Source organism: Eublepharis macularius, chromosome 12 (assembly GCF_028583425.1).
Source record: "Eublepharis macularius isolate TG4126 chromosome 12, MPM_Emac_v1.0, whole genome shotgun sequence".
Lineage (NCBI taxonomy): Eukaryota > Metazoa > Chordata > Lepidosauria > Squamata > Eublepharidae > Eublepharis > Eublepharis macularius.
The window spans coordinates 13,643,428-13,662,357 of NC_072801.1; the positions used below are offsets into that span (position 1 = coordinate 13,643,428).

Below are 18,930 nucleotides of genomic sequence, written 5' to 3' on the forward strand. Positions count from 1 at the left end.
GCTCTCTGTCTCTAAGATGGGTGGTGGCAGTGCTGAGCAGTGGCCAGGGGGTTCTGTGCTTTGTGCCCCCTCTGGAGGGGGATCCTATTCCTTAGCCCAGTTTTTACCAAAAAGGAAACTGCAAATAGCAGGGTCTGATTTCTGCAACCACCACAAGGGAAGGGCAAGCAGGGTGTTTTTAGCTGCCATCTTCAGAGCTTTGGTGCTAGACGTTTGGGATAAGGTAGGCTGCTGCTATTTCTGGGATTGTCGGTGAGATCCCAAGTCCAAAGCTTTTCCTGTAAGAGGGAGACCAGGTTTAGTATGTGGGCTGTGTGACTGGAGAGGTTTAACAAGAGGCTTTCCTCATTCCTTTTTTGAGCAAAACGGGTTTGTCTTTCTATCACCCTCAACCTACGTATCTTGGGGCACGTGACCATTGATGCTTTTTGAAAAAGCCACATGTTTACAGGGGGAGTCTCCTGTACACCACTTGCCTAACTCCTTCTTGCAGTTGGGATACCCCCATGCAACAATCAGTCAGACTCTGAACAAAATTTCTGATTGCGAGGCTGACCTAAGGCGTCTTTCCTTCTCCCCTCCCAGCTTACAAGGCAACCAGATAGGTGAATCGGGAGCCAAGGTGATTGCTGACACCATCCGCGCAAACGCTCCTGAGTGCATAGTGGAGATGTGAGGAGGACTCTGCTGGAGGGCAGCCAGGGAGCCCGGAGAAGCCAGACTTTCCAGGGGAGCCAGCTAAAGGAAAGACCACCAGATCCTGGACCATCCCTCCTGGAAATGGGAGGCCGGAACTGGAAAACGTTCTGCCTAGAGCTTCTCTCCTTGGGCCTGTTCTTACTTGCATTTGGGAGGCTGTTGCTGCCAACACAGAAGCCTGCATGGCTTGGAGAGGGTCAGCAGATCTCTACAAGCAGCTGATAGGATACTGTCTGGGTTGAAGGCTCAAGTTCATCTACAATCAGCAGCAACAGAGGAACCCACAAGAACATCAGATGGAGGGAGGAGGCATTTATTGGCAAAACGTGTGCATGTAGCGGGACAGTCTCCCTTGCATACAACCAGGGGCTCTGGGATCTTTTGCTTATCCTTTGAAAATGGAGCTGTGTAGGGAGGTCTCTGTGCAGGATGCATAAAGCTTGAGGTGAGCACGCAGTGGAGTTCAGTCAAATCTGTTCAATGCCAAAATACAAAAAGCAGTTATTGGAACAGAAACGTTGGAGGGGGAGGGAGAGAAAGGAACAAAAATCTAACAGGAGTTAAATAGCACCTTAAAAACGAAGATGATTTATTCCAGTTTTAAGTTGTTTGAGTCAGAGCTCACTTCGTTAGATGCAGTTATTTATTCTTAAGAGTTACAAACAACCAGACTCGTGAAAGCTTGTGCTGGAATAAACTGATTTTGCTGTAATAGACTAAGGCACTATTGGACTTCTGGCTGCGTTAAAGAACAACACAGCTACCCCACTGGAATTATTACTAAGGTAAAAACAACAACTTGCAGCTCTTCTTGTGAATCTAGTGAATGAAAATATGTCTCAAAAAGGCCAAACCTGTCTTGGTATGGTGAGTTTTCACATTGACTATATGTTTAGAGTTTACATTCTGCTCCCAAGAATTCCAAGGTGACAATGATTCCTTAATTTGTTTCACCTTCAGCCTTGCTTAGATGGCCAAGGGGTAAACCAGAGGTTCAACAGAGTTTAAATATCCAGGGATTCCCACGTTTCTGGGTCCACACCAATGAAAGTTATTGTCTTTGGCTTCAGCCCTCAGCTGTCCAAGTCAATTTACATAATTACCATGGGGTTAATACCTTTGAAAATATTTCTGGACCAAAAAGCCTCTAAGAATTCTGTTTAGCATGAATGTGCTGCTAGGAGTTCTCAAACCTTTGGCACCGAGTACCACAAAGACCACAACCCCCGCCCTGCAACTCATTTAATTGCTTCAGTTTGAACTTCTGTGAAAGCAGACTTTGTGCACTGATGACAGAGCAAAGGAGTTTAGCTTCAAATGAACAATGAAGCCAGTACTAAGGAAGCAACATGACTGATTCACTTTGAGCGTAATTCCTGTCAGAGTGACTTGTGCCAACCTCCTAGGCTTCATTGTTGGAAATAGCATACCTGTTTCGGGGGGTGGGGGGGCAGGCTCAGAAGTCATTATCGCTCTCCTCCAGTGGCTCTGGCTTCCTGGCCCTCTGACTGGTCTTGTTGGCAGAGATGGCAATGCTGTCGTCTTCCAGATCTTCATCATCCTCATCATCGACGTAATCCAGATCAATTTCTGAGTCCTCAGAATCTTCCTGTTAGAACAAGATTTTTTTGAATTTCTTTTATGGTCTGGGATTAGGGTTGCTCCTCTTCTTTTACAAAAATCCAAAAGTCTCAGTGTAAGTAGAAATTAGAACGTACAAAATCAAAATGCTGAAATGCCTTTCATAGTAATTGATGCCCCCAAGAACCATCTCTTTACCTTCCAGCTACAAAAGTCTTGGCCTAGTTTTAAAAAGCTCTCGTGCTGTTCCAGGAAAATGTAGAGGTTCTGACATCGACTGACAGAATCCCAGAGCTGGCAGTACATCCTGAAAAAATGCCTTTCTGTGGGCGAATACAGAAAGCAACGTAGCCAAGGGGCAGTTGGACTCAGATGGCACAAAACAGCATACCAGCTGACTGCCAAACAGGATTCCTGTTTCCCTGGATTGTTGATCAGGTACTTGGGTGCTCTAGGACTTGCCTTGCCAATTCTGCAGGGTGCCACAGATCACTGGAAGGTTACTCGCCCATAGATGCCCATCATGGTTTGGACTACCCCGAAATTATTACGGCAGGCTATAGCAAGCATCTTGAACTTCATCTTTAGACAGCGCCATAACCAGGATAACCTTACAGGAGACTCTCCTCTGCCAGCAAGTCCCAAGTATCAAAGCTGATCTATGGGGTTTGGGGGGGGCCCGGTATCAACTGTAACTGATTTCTTTCACTCATCAGCCTGTGGAGTGTGGGAGCAGGCTGGCTATTCAGGCAAAGGGAAAGTTGATTCTGCCAGAGCTGCTTCCTGTGCTGGTAGTTTTTGTTAGAGAAGCAAATGGGAATGGGAAGGTTTTGCCCAGTCATGTTTGGTATTGGGCTACGGCACAAGCCAAGCCTTCCCTGGGTGGAGTTCTCAGCTGCCAGTCTATGTATGACCTCTGTTCCTCATGAGTGCTGATAAAATAGTCACCACCTCTGGAAAGGAGTCTAATCCGCAGCTCCGTAAAAGTGCCTCTGGCAGAGCGCAGTTACTCCTCTGGTCTTAGCAGAAGACATCCAGACTGCCAGAGTGCTACCTCCCAAGCAGATGGAATGGGTTTTCTTTGCTATGCTTGCAAACAGTGCAACGTGACTGGGTCTACACTAGTGATAACTTGGGGACCTTGGTTCTGAGGCCCCATCCTTCTTCCTTTGAGCAGATCTACTTAGCCCCACTTCCCTCCAGCTTTGGCTGAGGCTCCCTTTGAAGCAGTAATGGGTAGCACACAGCACGTACAGAGAGCACCTAGGCAGAGCCTGCATGTCAGCAATTTGTCCACCTTGACAAAGTCCAAATCGCTTAGAAAACGTCTGGGGTTTTTGTTGCACTGCCTCTGCCTTGTTGGTACCTTCCTACCAGAGCAGGGTTCATTCCCTTCCGTCCCAGACGGCTACCCTGGGGAAGAGCCTGCTGAAAGATGCTGCCAACAAGCTACAGAACCACAGAGGGAGCAAAGGGAGGAATACTGATCAAAGGCCCTGGCCCTTCCCAGCAGAGAATCACAGAGGGATACCCACCTTGGCCTTGGCCTTGGCCTTGGCTCTGGAGGCTTTGGATTTAGGAGCTCGAGCAGCCCCGACCTTTGGAGATGGGACAGCAGCACAGACACAATGCAAGATGGAGGCAGAAACAAAGAGAGAAATGAAAGCAGCAAGTTTGGTAAAAATGAATGATGGTGGGAGAAAGACCAGAGGGGGAGGGTCACATAAAGATTGGGGGGGGGGACCACTGCCTACCACTGTAGACAGCAAAGTGTTGGGCAGGGGGCAGCGGCTGAGAACCAACTCGGGCATGGGCAGGCATGCCAATTCATACTGCTGTGCCATCTTCCAACATCAGTTTCTCATTAAGCATTCCAGAGCACAACAGAGTTCCCTGGCAGCAGCATATGTTGGCCAGCTGCCTCTAGGCCAACAGCTAGGATAGTGTAAGGGATGGCTGAAATACTGACGCTGCAGAGACTACTGTAGCAACGGATTGGTAGCTGCCACCCCACAGCTTGTTCAGTGTGTGCCTAGGTCAACAATTCCTGGATTGTGTGGAAGCACAGTGAGCTAGCATGCCACAAAAGAACTGCCAGGGCCCCTGAGGGACTACTAAAAACCATTAAAGGTTACAACCAGCCCAAAGTAGCCAGACACACAAGGGAAGACAACTTAGTGTACCTTTGTATGCTTTGCTCAGGCCTAACCTTCCAGCAAGTCTCTGCTGGCTCTCTCTTTAATCCAATCACATTGGATACCAGCAGTCACTTACAGTCTTGGGACATGGTCTCCCCAGCAGGCTCTGCCCTCATATTTCTGTACTTTTCAATGCACACACCACCACCGCACTAAAGCCACAACACTAAAACCATCAGTTATTGCTCATCTCCAAACACACAGCACCGGTGTTGGTTTTGAACAGCAGCCAGTCCAAGCAGGCCTCTGTCCCATTTTCACCAGGGATGCCTCAATGTGTTTTTGTGTTTCCTATGACTATGTACTGACTTCATATTTACCTACATTATGCATGCACAAAATGGGCCTAGCATCTGCCCGGAAGAGCAAGGCTGCTCCCAACAGAAAGAGCCCAGCTTTTCTAGGGTGAAAAAGTAACAAACTGCAACAGATCATGACACCTTTGAGAAGGTGGTTGTGAAAAAGGTGCCTATGTGGTTAATTAAACCAAGAGCCACATTCCAAACCAAAAAAAAAGTCATTTCACATGATTCCAATGGTTCTCTTTGGAAAATCACCAAAGAGATAACCCCCCCTTTTTAATGTGCAAGAGATACCTGGTCCCCCAAAACCTTGGGCATTATCTAACAAGAGCCTTAATTTCATGGGGATTCAGAGCCAAGCCACAAGTGACGCCTGACACACGTTGGACACTTGTCAGCTTACCTCAAGTTTTGATGGGAAATGTAGGCATCCGGGTTTTGCAGGATGGCTCTCCATTACAGCTGCAAGACCAGGATGCCTACATTTCCCATCAAAACTTGAGGGAAGCTGACAAGTGTCCAACCTGTGCCAGGCGTCACTTGTAGCTTGGCTCTTTGTCACCCCACCTCCAAACAGGTGGTTGTCATGTCTCTGCAACAGCTGAATGCAATGCACAATGCCTCATCACAGTGTTCAAAACTTCCCCACAAAGGGCAGCCAACGATGCACAGCAGGAGACTGGAAATGCAGAGCACACCATCATGTCCCATGTTATCTTGAATTAAAATATTACTGGGAAAGCGAAGCAAGTGACCCCAACTCTGGTTCATGTTCCCAGCTTGCCACTCGAGCACTAGGCACTCAGTTCCTGCTAATGTCCCTCACTGGCAGAGTACCTGGTAGCTGTAGCTGCTTCCAAGGAACGGGACAATGATAAGATGTCCCAAAACCTCAAGTCTTCCCCAGGATCTCCAACACGGCTTGCCATTCCCCCAATTTTCGGTGGTTCATTGCAATAGAACAGAATCGAGTCACAGCTACAGGGAGGGTGAGAGAGGAGTCCAGCAAAGGTGAGAAACGGGAGGGCACGAGGGCACTGAGGAGAGGTGGACAGAAAACAGGAAAGGCAATTTACTGCTTAATGAGAAGCTTTCCAAGGCCAAAGAAGGCTACTTACATCATCCTCCATGTCACCACCTTGCATGGTTCCTATGATCCGCCTGCTTGGTCTCCCTGATCAAAGCAAGAAGACAGAGCACCTGTGATAATGGAGCTGCACAAGCATGCGAGAACTGACAACAGATGTGAGTGTGCCAGGAGCTGAACATAAGCTGGCAGAGAGACGCAACGCTCGGACCTGTCCCACTAGCAGCAGTTCAGAGGCTTTGTTTGAACAGGCGCTAAACAAAAGGATGCAGAGATCATAGAAAGACTCACCAAAGGAGAAGATGAGGCAAGAGGCCGCTCGGGGTTCTGTCTGTGAAAATCTGCCTTGCAGCTAGCAGGTATGCCAGACTCAAAGGGAAGCCCAAGGTCACACAGCTTCCAGGGCAGAGTGGGAGCCTGAACGAGAGTCTCCCAGGTCCTAGGTCCACACACTAACCACTATACTAGTTCTCCTTTTTTTTAAAAAAAAAATTACAGTCTAGCTCTGCTTATGCCTGGAATCAGACACTCCACGAAACCCTTTCAAGATCATTCTGGGGACACGCTTGTCCCTTTCAGTGCAGTGGCCATCCCCAACCAATCTGCTATGTTCTCTGCAAAGCCCTGCACTGTTTGCCCCAAGCAAGAACAAAAATTCTGACAGTGCCATTTGGTTTCACATCCTCCCACATTTATATTAAAATCTGCACATGAATAGCTCACATGCCTTTCTTCCCTGAGGTGTGTGAGGAAGCAGGAAAATGTGCCATAAACCTGAAAGCGGGGCAGAAGGGATGCAGAGATCCAGTCGAGGATGCCTGCAGCGTGCCTGCGTCTCTGGCTTTGCATCATCCAGTCCCTCTGGAATTTCTCAACCTGCTTCTCTAGAAGCATGTGCTGGATCTTTAGAAGCACTGCGGAGTCAGGACCAGTGGTTCAAAACTGCTGCTTTGCCAAATCCAGTTTAGGGAGAGTTCAGCAACAACTGTCTCAGAAGGCGCCATGGCTCCATTTTACAGCATCTGCCTGGCTCATGTTCCATCCCACCAGGCTGACCGGGCAGCATGAGGAGCCAATGTGGGCAAGAGCCTGAGTAATTGACGGCACTAGAAGTTCTCCTGCATGGCTTCCCGCTCATCTCAAAATGGATACACAAGAGAATTTCCAGCAGGATGGTGCGAAGCTTATCTGGGGGCGAATGAGCAAAAAGGGAAGCAAAGGGTACCTTGCATCAGTATCTGCATGGCTGTATGATGCCTTATGAGTTGCCTGTCTTCCATTTCACTGTTGGAATTCTCGTCCTCATGGATCTCCATGTCCGAGTCCTCGTTGCCTAGGCAAGACAAAAATGCCTGTTGCAGAGAGAGGTTCAGGAGGTTAACCTGGTCTTAGCTATCGCCCGGGGAGACCATGGCCTCGTGACATGCTACGTGCTCTGAATGCCGATCCATTTTGGAATCTAGCTGAGGGCCAACCAGGGCCTTCAGAACTCCTGTGAGGAGGTGGAGATGCAAGCCCTGCTCTCCCAAGGAGCAAGCTACTGGCTCTTCAGGATACTTTAATGGGATTGGAGTGGTTCGGGGCTTTGTGGGGCTTGGGGGGGGGCATTGCAAGAGACTTGGGTGCTGCAGGGGGCTCTGAGGCGGAGAGTCCAAGCCAGAAAGCAGGGCTGTATCCCCAGGGAAGACGACAGCAGACTTGGATTTCTGGGACTCCTCTTGCACATCAAAAGGGTGAGGCAGCTAGAGATGTCTCCATTGCTTCCTTCTGTGGTGGTGTTGGGGGCTCAGCCCCCCCCCTTGCCGGAGTCTTCAGATTCCTTAACAGGGAGGAGTCCTAACTCTGGCCCAGGACGCCCCTACAGCTAAATAACCTAGCACTGAATGAGGGATTTGCAGTATCTCAGAGGTCTCTAGAACAACATCTGCTATGCCCGTATACGGACTCCTAATATTTGTTTAAATAGCCTGCTCCTGGACTATTTTAATGATTTTTTAAAAATTATTATTGATTTTATGTTTTTTGTGATTTTAATGTATTCTTGAATGTTGTTAGCCACCCTGAGCTCATCTGTGGGGGGCGGGGGCGGGGTATAAATTGAATAAAATAAATAAATAAACTAGGCACTGGGCATAGGCCAAAAGAGAAGCAGCTCCCTGTGTGTGGTGCAGCTTCCAATCCTGCTCAAGATCAAACTGCTGGAAGGACAGCTTAGTCCATTCTCCTGCTCAAAGATCCTGGAGGAAAGTGCAGGGAAGCAATTTTGCAGTTCCGTGCCAGTGACTCACAATTGCAAAATGGAGTATCTGGTGCACCATTCAGCATCTGAAAAATTTCAGTATTCACTTTTTAAATATCAAGCTTCTGGCACCCATGGCTTCAAGGTAATGCTTGGTGTATGTAAACAATATGCAGGCTGTGTACAGTCGCTGTTGGCTTCTGTGACACAAGTCACAAAAACCCAGCTCTCCTGCCACAATATTTGGATGATGAATATATGCACATGCCACTATTAAGGTTTGCAAGATAGACCAATTGTTCAAAGGATTTCTTCTCTCTACTAGTACAGCATCTTCTCTAGCCCTAGCATCAAAATCCAAGTTGTCCTTCCCCTAGCCTATGCACCCACATTCTCAATGGCTGTTCAGCTGCTCCACTACGTAATCTCTAGCTCTGAAATACCACCCTTCCCTTCCTCTTCCTCTGGCTATAGGAAGTGCTACCATCCCATTGTACTTCGAGACAAGAAAGGGGGGGGGAGAGAACGACTTCGCATTGTTCATGCCTTGCCTGTCCCTTATCCATACTCAGGTGACAAATGGGGCCTGATCTCAGCACGGGGCAAAGAAACACCAGAAATAAATAAATATCCCATTTAAAAAACTGGAGAGAACAGGATCTGGCTACCAGCAGACTCTGCTGCTCTGATGGATTTTTCTTCCTCTTTAGGTCAAAAGGTTTCCTTTGCTGGCTTTTGTGAAGGACACTCTCAATGTTTAGTGGCACTGGGGAGAAGGGAGAAGGGGGGCACAATTCAATAGTACATTCACACAATGGCACACCAGGAAGGAAATAGAGGGGGGGGGGGAAGAATGAAGTCTCAGAACTGCTGAGATGGGGATGTGACAGAAGCTGACTCAGGCCTCGTGTAAAAGCTGTTCAGATGGTGATTAGCAAGGATTGCCACTGGAGGCTGCAATGTCCTCCATTCAGTACGGAAAGATCCACAGGAGAGGCTGCTGAAGCAAGGGAGGGAAGTGATCTTCCAGTCTGTGCCAGGAAGCTCACCAGGTAACTCTTGGCCAGTCTCTCTCTCTCACTGACTGACCTACCTCACAAGGATGTCATACAGATAATCGGTGGAGGAAGCCACTCTGCCACCCTCGGTATAACTCTCTCAGCTGAACACAGAGTATAAAACCAAGCTGCTGAAAATGCATCCTCTATCAAGCTACATCTCCATCTCCTTCAACAGCCGGCACCTGATTCTGATCTGCCACCCTTGTGAGTCAAAACAGAGTTGCCCTCACTCAGTGGCCACCGCAGCAGAGTTAGCTGAGGTTTCCCTAACCGCTTCCCTCTCTTTAGCCCACAGAAATCCCATTTTCTGCCAGCGTGACCCATCATTTTTGTAAGTCCTGTGAAATGAACACCACAAATGCATCCTTCTGACAAAATATTAAAACCAGGTGTGGAAAGATGGGTGGGGCTGGTTTGCCCCCCCAGCCATGCTCAGTACCTTGGAAGTGGAAGAGAGGGGGCATCATGTCCCCCTCTTCCCCTGCTGGCCTCACTCCTTCCAACACTAGGAATAAAGATCCAGCATTTCCTCAGAGGCTGGCCTCCCCCTCCCTTTTAACTTGAGCCCCATTACCAGTGCTGGCCTTGGCTCTGCCCCTGCCCTCTCGTGAAAGCCAAGGCTGCAGCAATCGCCCGCATGTGCCCTGAGAGCTGCCATCTTAAAATCCCACCCCAGTACCTAGCCCTGCTTGGGCTGCAAGTGGTCAAACCAGTGATGAGACTGCCACCAAAACAACGTGTCCCCTTTCTTGGCCCATTTACAGGGTCTCACTGAGCCTGGAATTGCAGTCTGGAAAGAATGTCCAGCGTTTTATGCTCGAGCTGCCCGTGCGTGCCATTTCCAGGATGCCCTGCAAAAAAGAGAGCCACTGAACTGTAGCACAAGCACCCCAAAAGCTGACCTCCACTGTCCATGAAGCAGAGGAGTCTTAGAGAAAGTAATAAAGAATGCCCATGCTGGGAATTAACAGAGAGCCACTCTAAGCAAGGCTGGGGAAGCCCTTTGTTAGGGACTGAAGCTAGAGACCCCAGACAAAAACGGCCTGCTGCTAGACTGATGCTGTTTTCTGCCACTTAGTCCCCATCCTCAAAGGCAGGGCACAGCATGGCAATAACCAACTCTTTGACTAAGCCAAATATTCTATGAAGTTGAGAACGCCTGCATGGAAACGGCCGCCAGCCTTTTCTTGCTGCATTATGGTCTGACAGCAGGGGGAGGAGCAAGGGCTTCCTTGGCCCTGCAACAACAAGGGTTGCGCAGCCATTCCTGCCTCGCTACTCTCTCCGCAGAACTTCTGCCTTGTCCCTTCCCAGTTAAGAAACACAGCCTAGATTCATGTTAAATGCTGACGTTCTAGACCAAGAGATGGAAACCCATACCAAGGATTACTGCACGATCTTGGATCTGGGGTAGCTGGGGAGACAGAATCTGACTAGCCAGGCCCTCTGCATTCTTGTGCGTCTGTCCCGGCCTTGGGCATGACGTTTGCTTCAAATCAAAACGAACTTTAAAAAAATGGGGGCCGGGGGAGGGGGGGCAGACAAGCTACCAAATCCCACATCTTTGAAACAAACCTACTACTGGTTCACGGACAGAACTCTGAGACAAATGTGTCACTTGCTTAATAACAACCCTGTTCTAGCAAAGAACAGTATGTGCTCCCCTTTGGGCTGGGGACATCAGAGTTCTTCTTGCAGTGAGCTACGCTGACAACCAAACACAACTTCTGCTCATTCCCCTGGCTTCAAATATTCTGCCCCACTATCCATCACGTGAAGCAAACGTGTGAGACATTCCTTTTTGATTTTATTTTTGTTTCTTCGTTTATACCCCACCTTTTCCCCAGTGGGAACACAAAGCATAGCTCACATAACTCCTCTCTCCCCCATCTTATCCCCCAGCAACTCTATGAAATAGGTGAGGCTAAGAATGTGTGACTGGCCCAAGGTCACCCAGCAAGCTTCCATGACAGGAGGGGAACTGAACCTGGTTCTCCCAGATCCTAGTCCGACACTCTAGCCACTATACCATGCTGACTATTCTGGAACCACCTCCTCAAATAAGGATGTGCCACTTTGGGAAACCTTTGGCTCAAGCCTTTTTATCTTCACCATGAACTGTAACCAAGGCTAAATGGGTTAACCCATATTTGCCCATGTTCCTCTCTCCCTTGTTTCCCCCTTGCCCACTAGACTGTTCCTGCCTCCTCCTGTGATTCCCGCCCCCCCCGCAACGCGAACATTTTGAATTCCCATTCTTTACTGTAACAAAATAGTGAAAAATTCCACGGGGGAGGGGGACCCTAATCCTGTTCTTTATGAAACTCTGCCACACACTGGGCACAATTATAGCCCTCTATAAGCAACAGCTATCATCTATGAAATGTCAAGTGGTGGTGGTGGAAAGTTCCATCAAGTCATAGCTGATTTATGGTGACCCCATAAGTCAGATGGCAAGAGACTAACAGAAGTGGTTTGCCATTGCCAGCCTCTGCAACCCTGATCTTCTCTGGAGGTCTCCCATCCAATCATTAACCAAGGCCAACCCTGCTTAACTTCCAAGATCTGCGAGATCAGGCTTGCCTGGGCTGTCCAGGGCCATTTTCACACTGCTTACTGGCTATGGAAAATCGCGCTGAGCTCCTGGAACAACAGTGTCTTCCTGGTGCCATTTCATGTGAGAACTGCTGTTCTCGTGCGAAATTGTGCCAGGAAGACGCTGTCGTTCTGAGAGCTCGGCACAATGTTCCATAGTCGGTAAGCAGTGTGAAAACGGCCCAGGTCAGGATAAATGTCAAGTAGTAGTACTCTTATTACAGTTAGAAGCAAAATACATATAGTTAGGATGGGTAGAATAAGTTTAACTGACCCTGCAAGGTTTTCAACAGCTGCCATGGAAAATTCGCTGTAAAGAATGTTGCTAACCAGAACAAACTGAAGAGAAACCAGTCTGCAGAGCAGAAAGCTTGAAGGGGGTGGGGCTGGGACCTGGAACCCTGGCCCAGGAGAGCCCGCCCTTCCGACCCTAACTTGGGGAGAAGGAATGTTGTATTGTGTTGAATACTCATCACGACCCATCTTTCAGGTTACATAATCAATTCCGGAGCAGAAAACAATAGGGCGAGATACCTATCAACTGTCCTTCTATGAGGCAGGTAAGAAAACGTGGTGAATCACAAAAAGCAAGGCTTCCAGGCCAAGTTCCATCCCACTAAGCATTACTACTTTCGAGTCTCTTGCCATGTGGAAGAGAGGTCAAAGCACTGGATGGCTGGTCCAACATCTTGCGGAGAAGACACCTGCTATAGCAAGGGTGAAATGGTCAAAAACGGTTCTCCGTCATTAGCAAAAAATTCCTCAACTGATCCAGAAGGGGAAGCCTCCTACTTTCCCACAAATGTTAAATGTGTATGTGGCAATATTAAAGTCAGTGGAATGACTCACCTGAGGGGGTCTGTCTCCTGATGCCCTCTTTCGGAAGGCCTCCAATAGGAGGCATGAATACTTCTGGCTCAGGAAGACGCAGTCCCCTTCCTGTCAGTCACCGAATTTACCTCTCAATATCGGAACGACTGTCTCAGTTACGGGACTTTTAGTACTACAGGAAGGACAAGATCTCCCAGTAGAGATGCGAGAGAAGGAAGGACTGACACTAAGGCTGTTATATATGCTTAGAGAGTTTGGGATTCCTCCTCTGCCTTTTAAGCTTAGACACTCCTGGCAATCAGATACAGCAGCTTCATTAACATCACAGGCATGTATTTCTTTGTTCCCTTCTAGGCTGCAAACGTTATGTGTGGGTGAGCAAGTCGGTAAAATGTCTACACTGCTCCACAATAGTAAGGGTAAACTGGAAACAAGAATGCCAGTTTAAGTGCAGCTGGGATCTGGGGCCCCCTTCTTTGCTGACACACACGGTTTAATGGACAGGGCTTACTTCCAGCCTTCAGCAAGCGTTTTTCTTCCTCTTTCAGCTTGTTCTGCATCAAACGCAAGGTGTTCTCTGCTTCCTGTAGGGAAGAGAATACATTGAGCTCAAAACAGCCACGGCAGCAATAACAGCTCGGGGGAGGGGGAACTGGTCACCATGACCTGCTGCTAAGGTTAAGATCAAGGGTTTCGTAGCCAGCACTGAGCTATAGAATGGAAGGGAAGGTGTTCAAAAGCACAGCGAGCTTCCAAATCTGATCAAACTCCTCTTTTATGTGTGATTTTTAAAAAATAAGAGTGATGTTTCTAGACTTTATGATTACAAAGAAGTGCTTGGAAGGATGTGGGTAATATCTCCTGAAATCTCAGAACCCACACTGTTGTCTGAATAACTTTTCTAATGGCCATGGGGAGGGGGGGGGTAAGAGAGCACTGCCCCCTGCATAGCCCTTTTCTTCTTCCTATGATTCCCAAACACAGAGTTTTGCAAAATGAGAACATTTGCCTAGCATATGTAATTTTAGGCAGGTCACAAAATCACACGGTTTGGGGTGCATTGTTTGATTTGGTGCAGAATTTCAAATGCAGAATTTACACATTTCTTCTGGACCACAGTAAAAAAAAGGTCCACCCACTGCAGCATCCAGCCTGATGCATCTTGGGAGTTCACACACAGGCCATGAGTTCCAGAAACAAGAGAGGCGTTCGACATTTGCACAGACAAAGCAAGCTATGAATAAGAAAGAATGCTTCCGCTCACGTAGAACCATTTTTAAGGGTGGTTTTCTTCCCACTTCCTACCTACAGATTTTAGGATCAGTTAAAAAATAAACCTCCCAGAGATAGTTCAACTTTCACTGAAGTGGGCAAAGGTGGATGTCATGCTTAAAAATCTGGTGAGCACCCCCTGCCTCACTGGCTTTAAGCTGCAGGATCACAAAGCCACTGATAACCCACAGAAGTCTTCTGTATGTAAGGATTCTGGGAACATACACACAAGGTAGATCTGAAAGGATTTATAAAATTAATCTAAAGCCTCCATGGGGGCTTCCACAGGTAGATGCTCCTCAAAAGATTCCCTTGCCCTATGCCAAGGGCTTTTTTCTGGGAAAAGGGGTGGTGGAACTCAGTGGGTTGCCCTCGGAGAAAATGGTCACATGGCTGGTGGCCCCGCCCCGATCTCCAGACAGAGGGGAGTTGAGATTGCCCTCCACGCTACTCCCCTCTGTCTGGAGATCAGGGGGCGGGGCCACCAGCCATGTGACCATTTTCAAGAGGTTCCGGAACACTGTTCCCCTGCATTCCCCCTGAAAAAAAGCCCTGCTGATGCCCCTGCTGGAGGCCTGACGAAAGAGAGCGCCCTTTGCAGAAGCGGCTGGGGGCTGTACTGATCAGGAAGCACAGCAGATTAAAAAGACGTCCAGCTAGGGGCGTCCATCTGTTGTGCCTGACAGTTTGGCACGGAGCAGACAAACATGCCCAGTGGCTATGGCTGGTCTCCAGCTCCGAGAAACTGGACCTCCCTTCCCCTCCCTCTGCGGAATGGGACGTAAATCATCACAACTATTTCCTTGGTTCTTTCTCCTCCCCGCTCTAATTGGCAGAACAGATGGCCCTGCATCTGATACCCGACTGAAAGAGTCTTCGGCGACAACGTGTTAGATAATGCGTTTAGGATGATGGCAGTGAAAAATCTATTTATTTCTCCTAATTAACAGCTCTGCTGAAGACCCAAATATTACCCTTCATCCTTATGGGGGGGGGGAAAGGAGGGAGAAGGGGAAAAACCCCACCTCTGTTGAAGAAATACATTATTTCACTAAAAGCTGTAATGGGGAAGCGCAAGAGGATTATTTAGGAAACTGCAAGCTAAGTTGCCCTCCAACTTGAGCCGCTGCTTCCTGGAGATGAAACTGCCTGGTCTCTTCAAGGACAAGTTTGAAGGCAGGGGCCTAACTGATCAGGCCTTTTAGAAATCAATGTTGTTTTTAGAGAGGCTGAAAAGCTCACTCTGCAGTTGCTCAGGAATGGTTGGTGTAGGGAAAAAAGAGAAGCCAGTTAACAGGCGGCTAGCAACCAATGGTTCAGCCCTTCCAGATATAACGTAAGTTCCCCAAGGCTATTCTCAACATATTTCATAGCAGCCTTGGATTTTTTGCCCCCTCAAGCCACTACTCACCCCCTCAAGCCACTACTGAATAGCATTCCACCAGCAAAATGACACCTTGAGATCGAGAACGGCACAGTGGTTAGAGAGCAGGGCTGTGATCCGGGAGACCGAGGTTCCAATCTCCACTCAGCCCATGCATCTCACTAGGCAACCTCCGGTTGGCTCAGTTCTGATGGCATGTGGAAACCGTGGCTTGTTTTCACTACGGTGAGTCTCTGAAAGTACGTCAGGGTTGGCAGACAATCAATCTGAGCGCAGGTTGCCCAGATAAATGCCGGCTTTGTCCATCACCTCTGTCCCTTCCATTGCCTCCCCTGCAGAGACCTGGCTGCTATTGCAGCCTGCACTGTGGTGAGAGGGAAGCCAGGGGACAACCTAAGATGTCTGCACTTGCCCATCACTCAAAAAAACAGGTTTTACTTACCATAACTGTTGTTCATCTAGGTCTTCCGTGCAGGCACACATGGGACTGCGCACGCGCAGGCCTGCCGATACCGGAGATTTCTATAGCTCTAAACCACTAGGGGGCGCTCTAGCCTCCAAGCGCGCATGCGCGGCCGCTTTCCCGCTGAAACGGCTCCTAGGAGGCGGAGCGCCCCTCACATACCCTCAGTTCCTCTTTCGCCGCCCCCTGCAAGCTAAGTACCAAGAGAGTTAGCGGGGAAGGAGGGAGGGCATGTGTGCCTGCACGGAAGACCTAGATGAACAACAGTTATGGTAAGTAAAACCTGTTTTTCATCTAGGGTCTTCCTGTGCAGTCCCACATGGGAAGATTACAAAGCTTAATACCTGGGTGGAGGTGACGCCAAAGCATCACACAAAGATGGACTGGAGAACCGCTGTGCCCACCGCTGTCTCCTTTCTATCCAGGATGTCCAGCGCATAATGTTTCACGAAGGTATCCGCCGAGGCCCACGTTGCCGCTGTACAGATGTTGTGAAGAGGAACACCTCTGAGAAGAGCCGCAGACGATGCCTGGGACCTGGTGGAATGGGCACGCACTTCCAAAGGGCAAGGTAAGTTAGCAGTAGAATAACAAGTCAAAATAGTTTGGACCACCCATCTCGAGATGGTCTGGGACATAGCCTGTTTCCCTTTATTCTGTCCCGCAAAACAAACAAATAAGTTAGAATCAAGCTTAAAAGACTTAACCCTATCTAAATAAAACAGAATGGCCTTGCGGACGTCCAGGGAATGAAGAGCTTTCTCTGCCTCTGAGGTCTGAACTGGAAAGAAAACTGGCAGTATCAGCTCCTGGGACAGATGAAAACGAGACACCACCTTAGGTAAGAACTCTACTTTGGTACGAAGAACAAAATTCTCAGGGTGTAGCTTCAAATAAGGCGGTTCACAAGATAAAGCCGCCAACTCTCCCACTCTTCTAGCCGAGGTGGCCGCAACTAAAAAGGCTACTTTCATGGATAAAAAACGTAATGGGCAAGAGGCCAACGGCTCGAACGGTTTGGACATCAGGCGAGCCAAAACTAAAGGCAATGACCATTGTGGAATCAGAGCCCGAATAGGGGGAAACAGATTATTCAATCCCCGTAAAAACAAACGTGCAGAATAGTGGGAAAACACAGTTTTCTTGTCAATAGGAGGATGAAAGGCAGAGATAGCTGCCAAATAAACCTTAACTGAACTATTAGACAGGCCTTCCTGTTTAACTTCCCACAAAAATTCCAAAATGTCAGAGAGGGGAGCCAAAAAAGGGTCCAAGGCCCGCTGTTGACACCAGGCCGAAAATTTGTCCCACTTCAAAGCATAGGACTGTCTCGTAGACAGACGTCTAGTGTTAAGCAAGACGTGCGTTACCGCTGAAGAAAAGGCACTCCCAGTCCGATCAGCCACGCCGTCAGTTTGAGTTTCCCGATGTTGTGGTGAAACACCCCCTCGCAGGACAGAAGGTCTGGAACCACCGGGAGACTGATCGACTGATTCTGCAGACTCAGGAGGGAGTGAAACCAGGGTTGCCTCGGCCAAAACGGAGCCACCAGGATGAATGTCGCCCTGTCCCTCTGGATCTTGCTGAGGACCCTGGCCAGAAGCGGGAATGGGGGAAAGGCATAACACAGGGGACCCGACCAACTTAGTTGAAATGCGTCCCCACGTGATCCTAGGCCTACGCCTCCCCTAGAGCAAAAACATGGGGCCTTGCGATTCTCCACTGTCGCAAACAGATCCAGCTCCGGATCCCCCCACCTGGAAAAGATCGGAGCAAGATACTTGTCCTGAAGGGACCACTCGTGGTTGTCCCCTTGGATCCTGCTCAAATGATCCGCCATAGAGTTCTCTACCCCTGGGATGTGAACAGCATGTAACCATACAGCGTGGTCTATAGCCCACTGCCAAAGCCTCATCGCTTCGGTGCATAGTGCCACAGACGCCGTGCCCCCTTGCTTGTTGACATAGAACATTGCCGTCGTGTTGTCTGTCAGGACTTGGACGGACTTGTTCTGGACAGCACCTGAAAAGGAGATCAGAGCATAAAAGATTGCCCTCAATTCAAGAACATTAATGTGCTCCACACGTTCTGACTCAGACCATAACCCATGAGCATAACCTCCCTCACAGTGAGCTCCCCAACCATATAAAGAGGCATCTGTCGTGACAGATAAATGGGTTTGGCGATGCCCAAACTCCACCCCTTCAAACAGGTTAGAATCCTCTAACCACCAGTCCAAAGAAGACACCACCCGTCTAGGAACTGATAATCTTCTATTTTGGGAATCACTGCTCGGGGAAAAAACTGAATTAAACCATAGTTGGAGAGGGCGCATAAACAGTCTGGCTAAAGGGACCACTGCAGTCGTAGAAGCCATGCAACCCAACAGAGTCTGAACAAACTTAGCAGACTGAAAACGACACCTCTTAAGGGTAGAAATGAGCCTCTTAATCTTCGAGGCGCGCTCTGCTGGCAAGAAACCTGCATTACGCACGCCATCCAAAATCACCCCTATGAACTGAATGGAGCGAACAGGATTCAGTTTAGACTTTTTTTGATTAACAAAAAGACCCAAACGGAGACATAAATCCAGAGTGAGAGACACCTGATTGGATACATCAGCCTCCGACTGGCCCACTAGCAGCCAGTCATCCAGGTACGGAAAAATGCAACAGCCCTGAAGGCGCAGGTGGGCCACTACCACTGCCATACATTTAGTGAACACTCTGGGGGCAGTGGCTAAACCAAAGGGCAAGACCCTGTATTGGAAAACACGATGGTCATAGGTAAAACGCAAAAATTTTCTATGGTCAGGGAAAATAGAAATATGAAAATAAGCATCCTTTAAATCCAGGACTGCAAACCAAGAAAATGGGGGCAGCAAGGTCAAAACCATTTGCAATGTGACCATCTTAATTTTCCGAATTCGAATAAATTTATTTAGGCCCCGGAGGTCCAGGATAGGCCTAAGCCCCCCATCCTTCTTTTCTACCAGGAACAGGTTGGAGTAGAAGCCCAACCCAGCCGACTCAGCAGGAATCTCCTCTATTGCTCCTTTCTGTAAAAGAGCTGAGAGTTCTCCCAAGATTTCCGACCGCGGAACATCCAAAGAAAAAACAGGGAGACACAAGTAGGGTAAATCAACAAATTCAACTTTATAACCAAACTGAATTATGGAAAGAACCCAAACATCAGAACAAATTAAACTCCAGGAACTC

At 48.5% G+C, this 18,930-nt stretch overlaps 2 protein-coding genes across 2 annotated transcripts in view; one reads left to right on the plus strand and one right to left on the minus strand.

Moving 5' to 3' along the window:
• The window catches only part of NLRC3 (NLR family CARD domain containing 3), a 32,698-nt gene extending 31,687 nt beyond the window's left edge, over positions 1-1,011 (plus strand). The window contains exon 18 of the mRNA XM_054995015.1: positions 586-1,011. Coding sequence (XP_054850990.1) covers positions 586-676 — 91 coding nt within the window. The 3' untranslated portion in view covers positions 677-1,011. The remainder of the gene's footprint in view (positions 1-585) is intronic.
• The window catches only part of CLUAP1 (clusterin associated protein 1), a 93,946-nt gene continuing 76,012 nt past the window's right edge, over positions 997-18,930 (minus strand). The window contains exons 9-13 of the mRNA XM_054995016.1: positions 13,105-13,177; positions 7,093-7,200; positions 5,899-5,954; positions 2,130-2,308; positions 997-1,172 (exon numbers count right to left, since the gene is read on the minus strand). Coding sequence (XP_054850991.1) covers positions 2,156-2,308; positions 5,899-5,954; positions 7,093-7,200; positions 13,105-13,177 — 390 coding nt within the window. The 3' untranslated portion in view covers positions 997-1,172; positions 2,130-2,155. The remainder of the gene's footprint in view (positions 1,173-2,129; positions 2,309-5,898; positions 5,955-7,092; positions 7,201-13,104; positions 13,178-18,930) is intronic.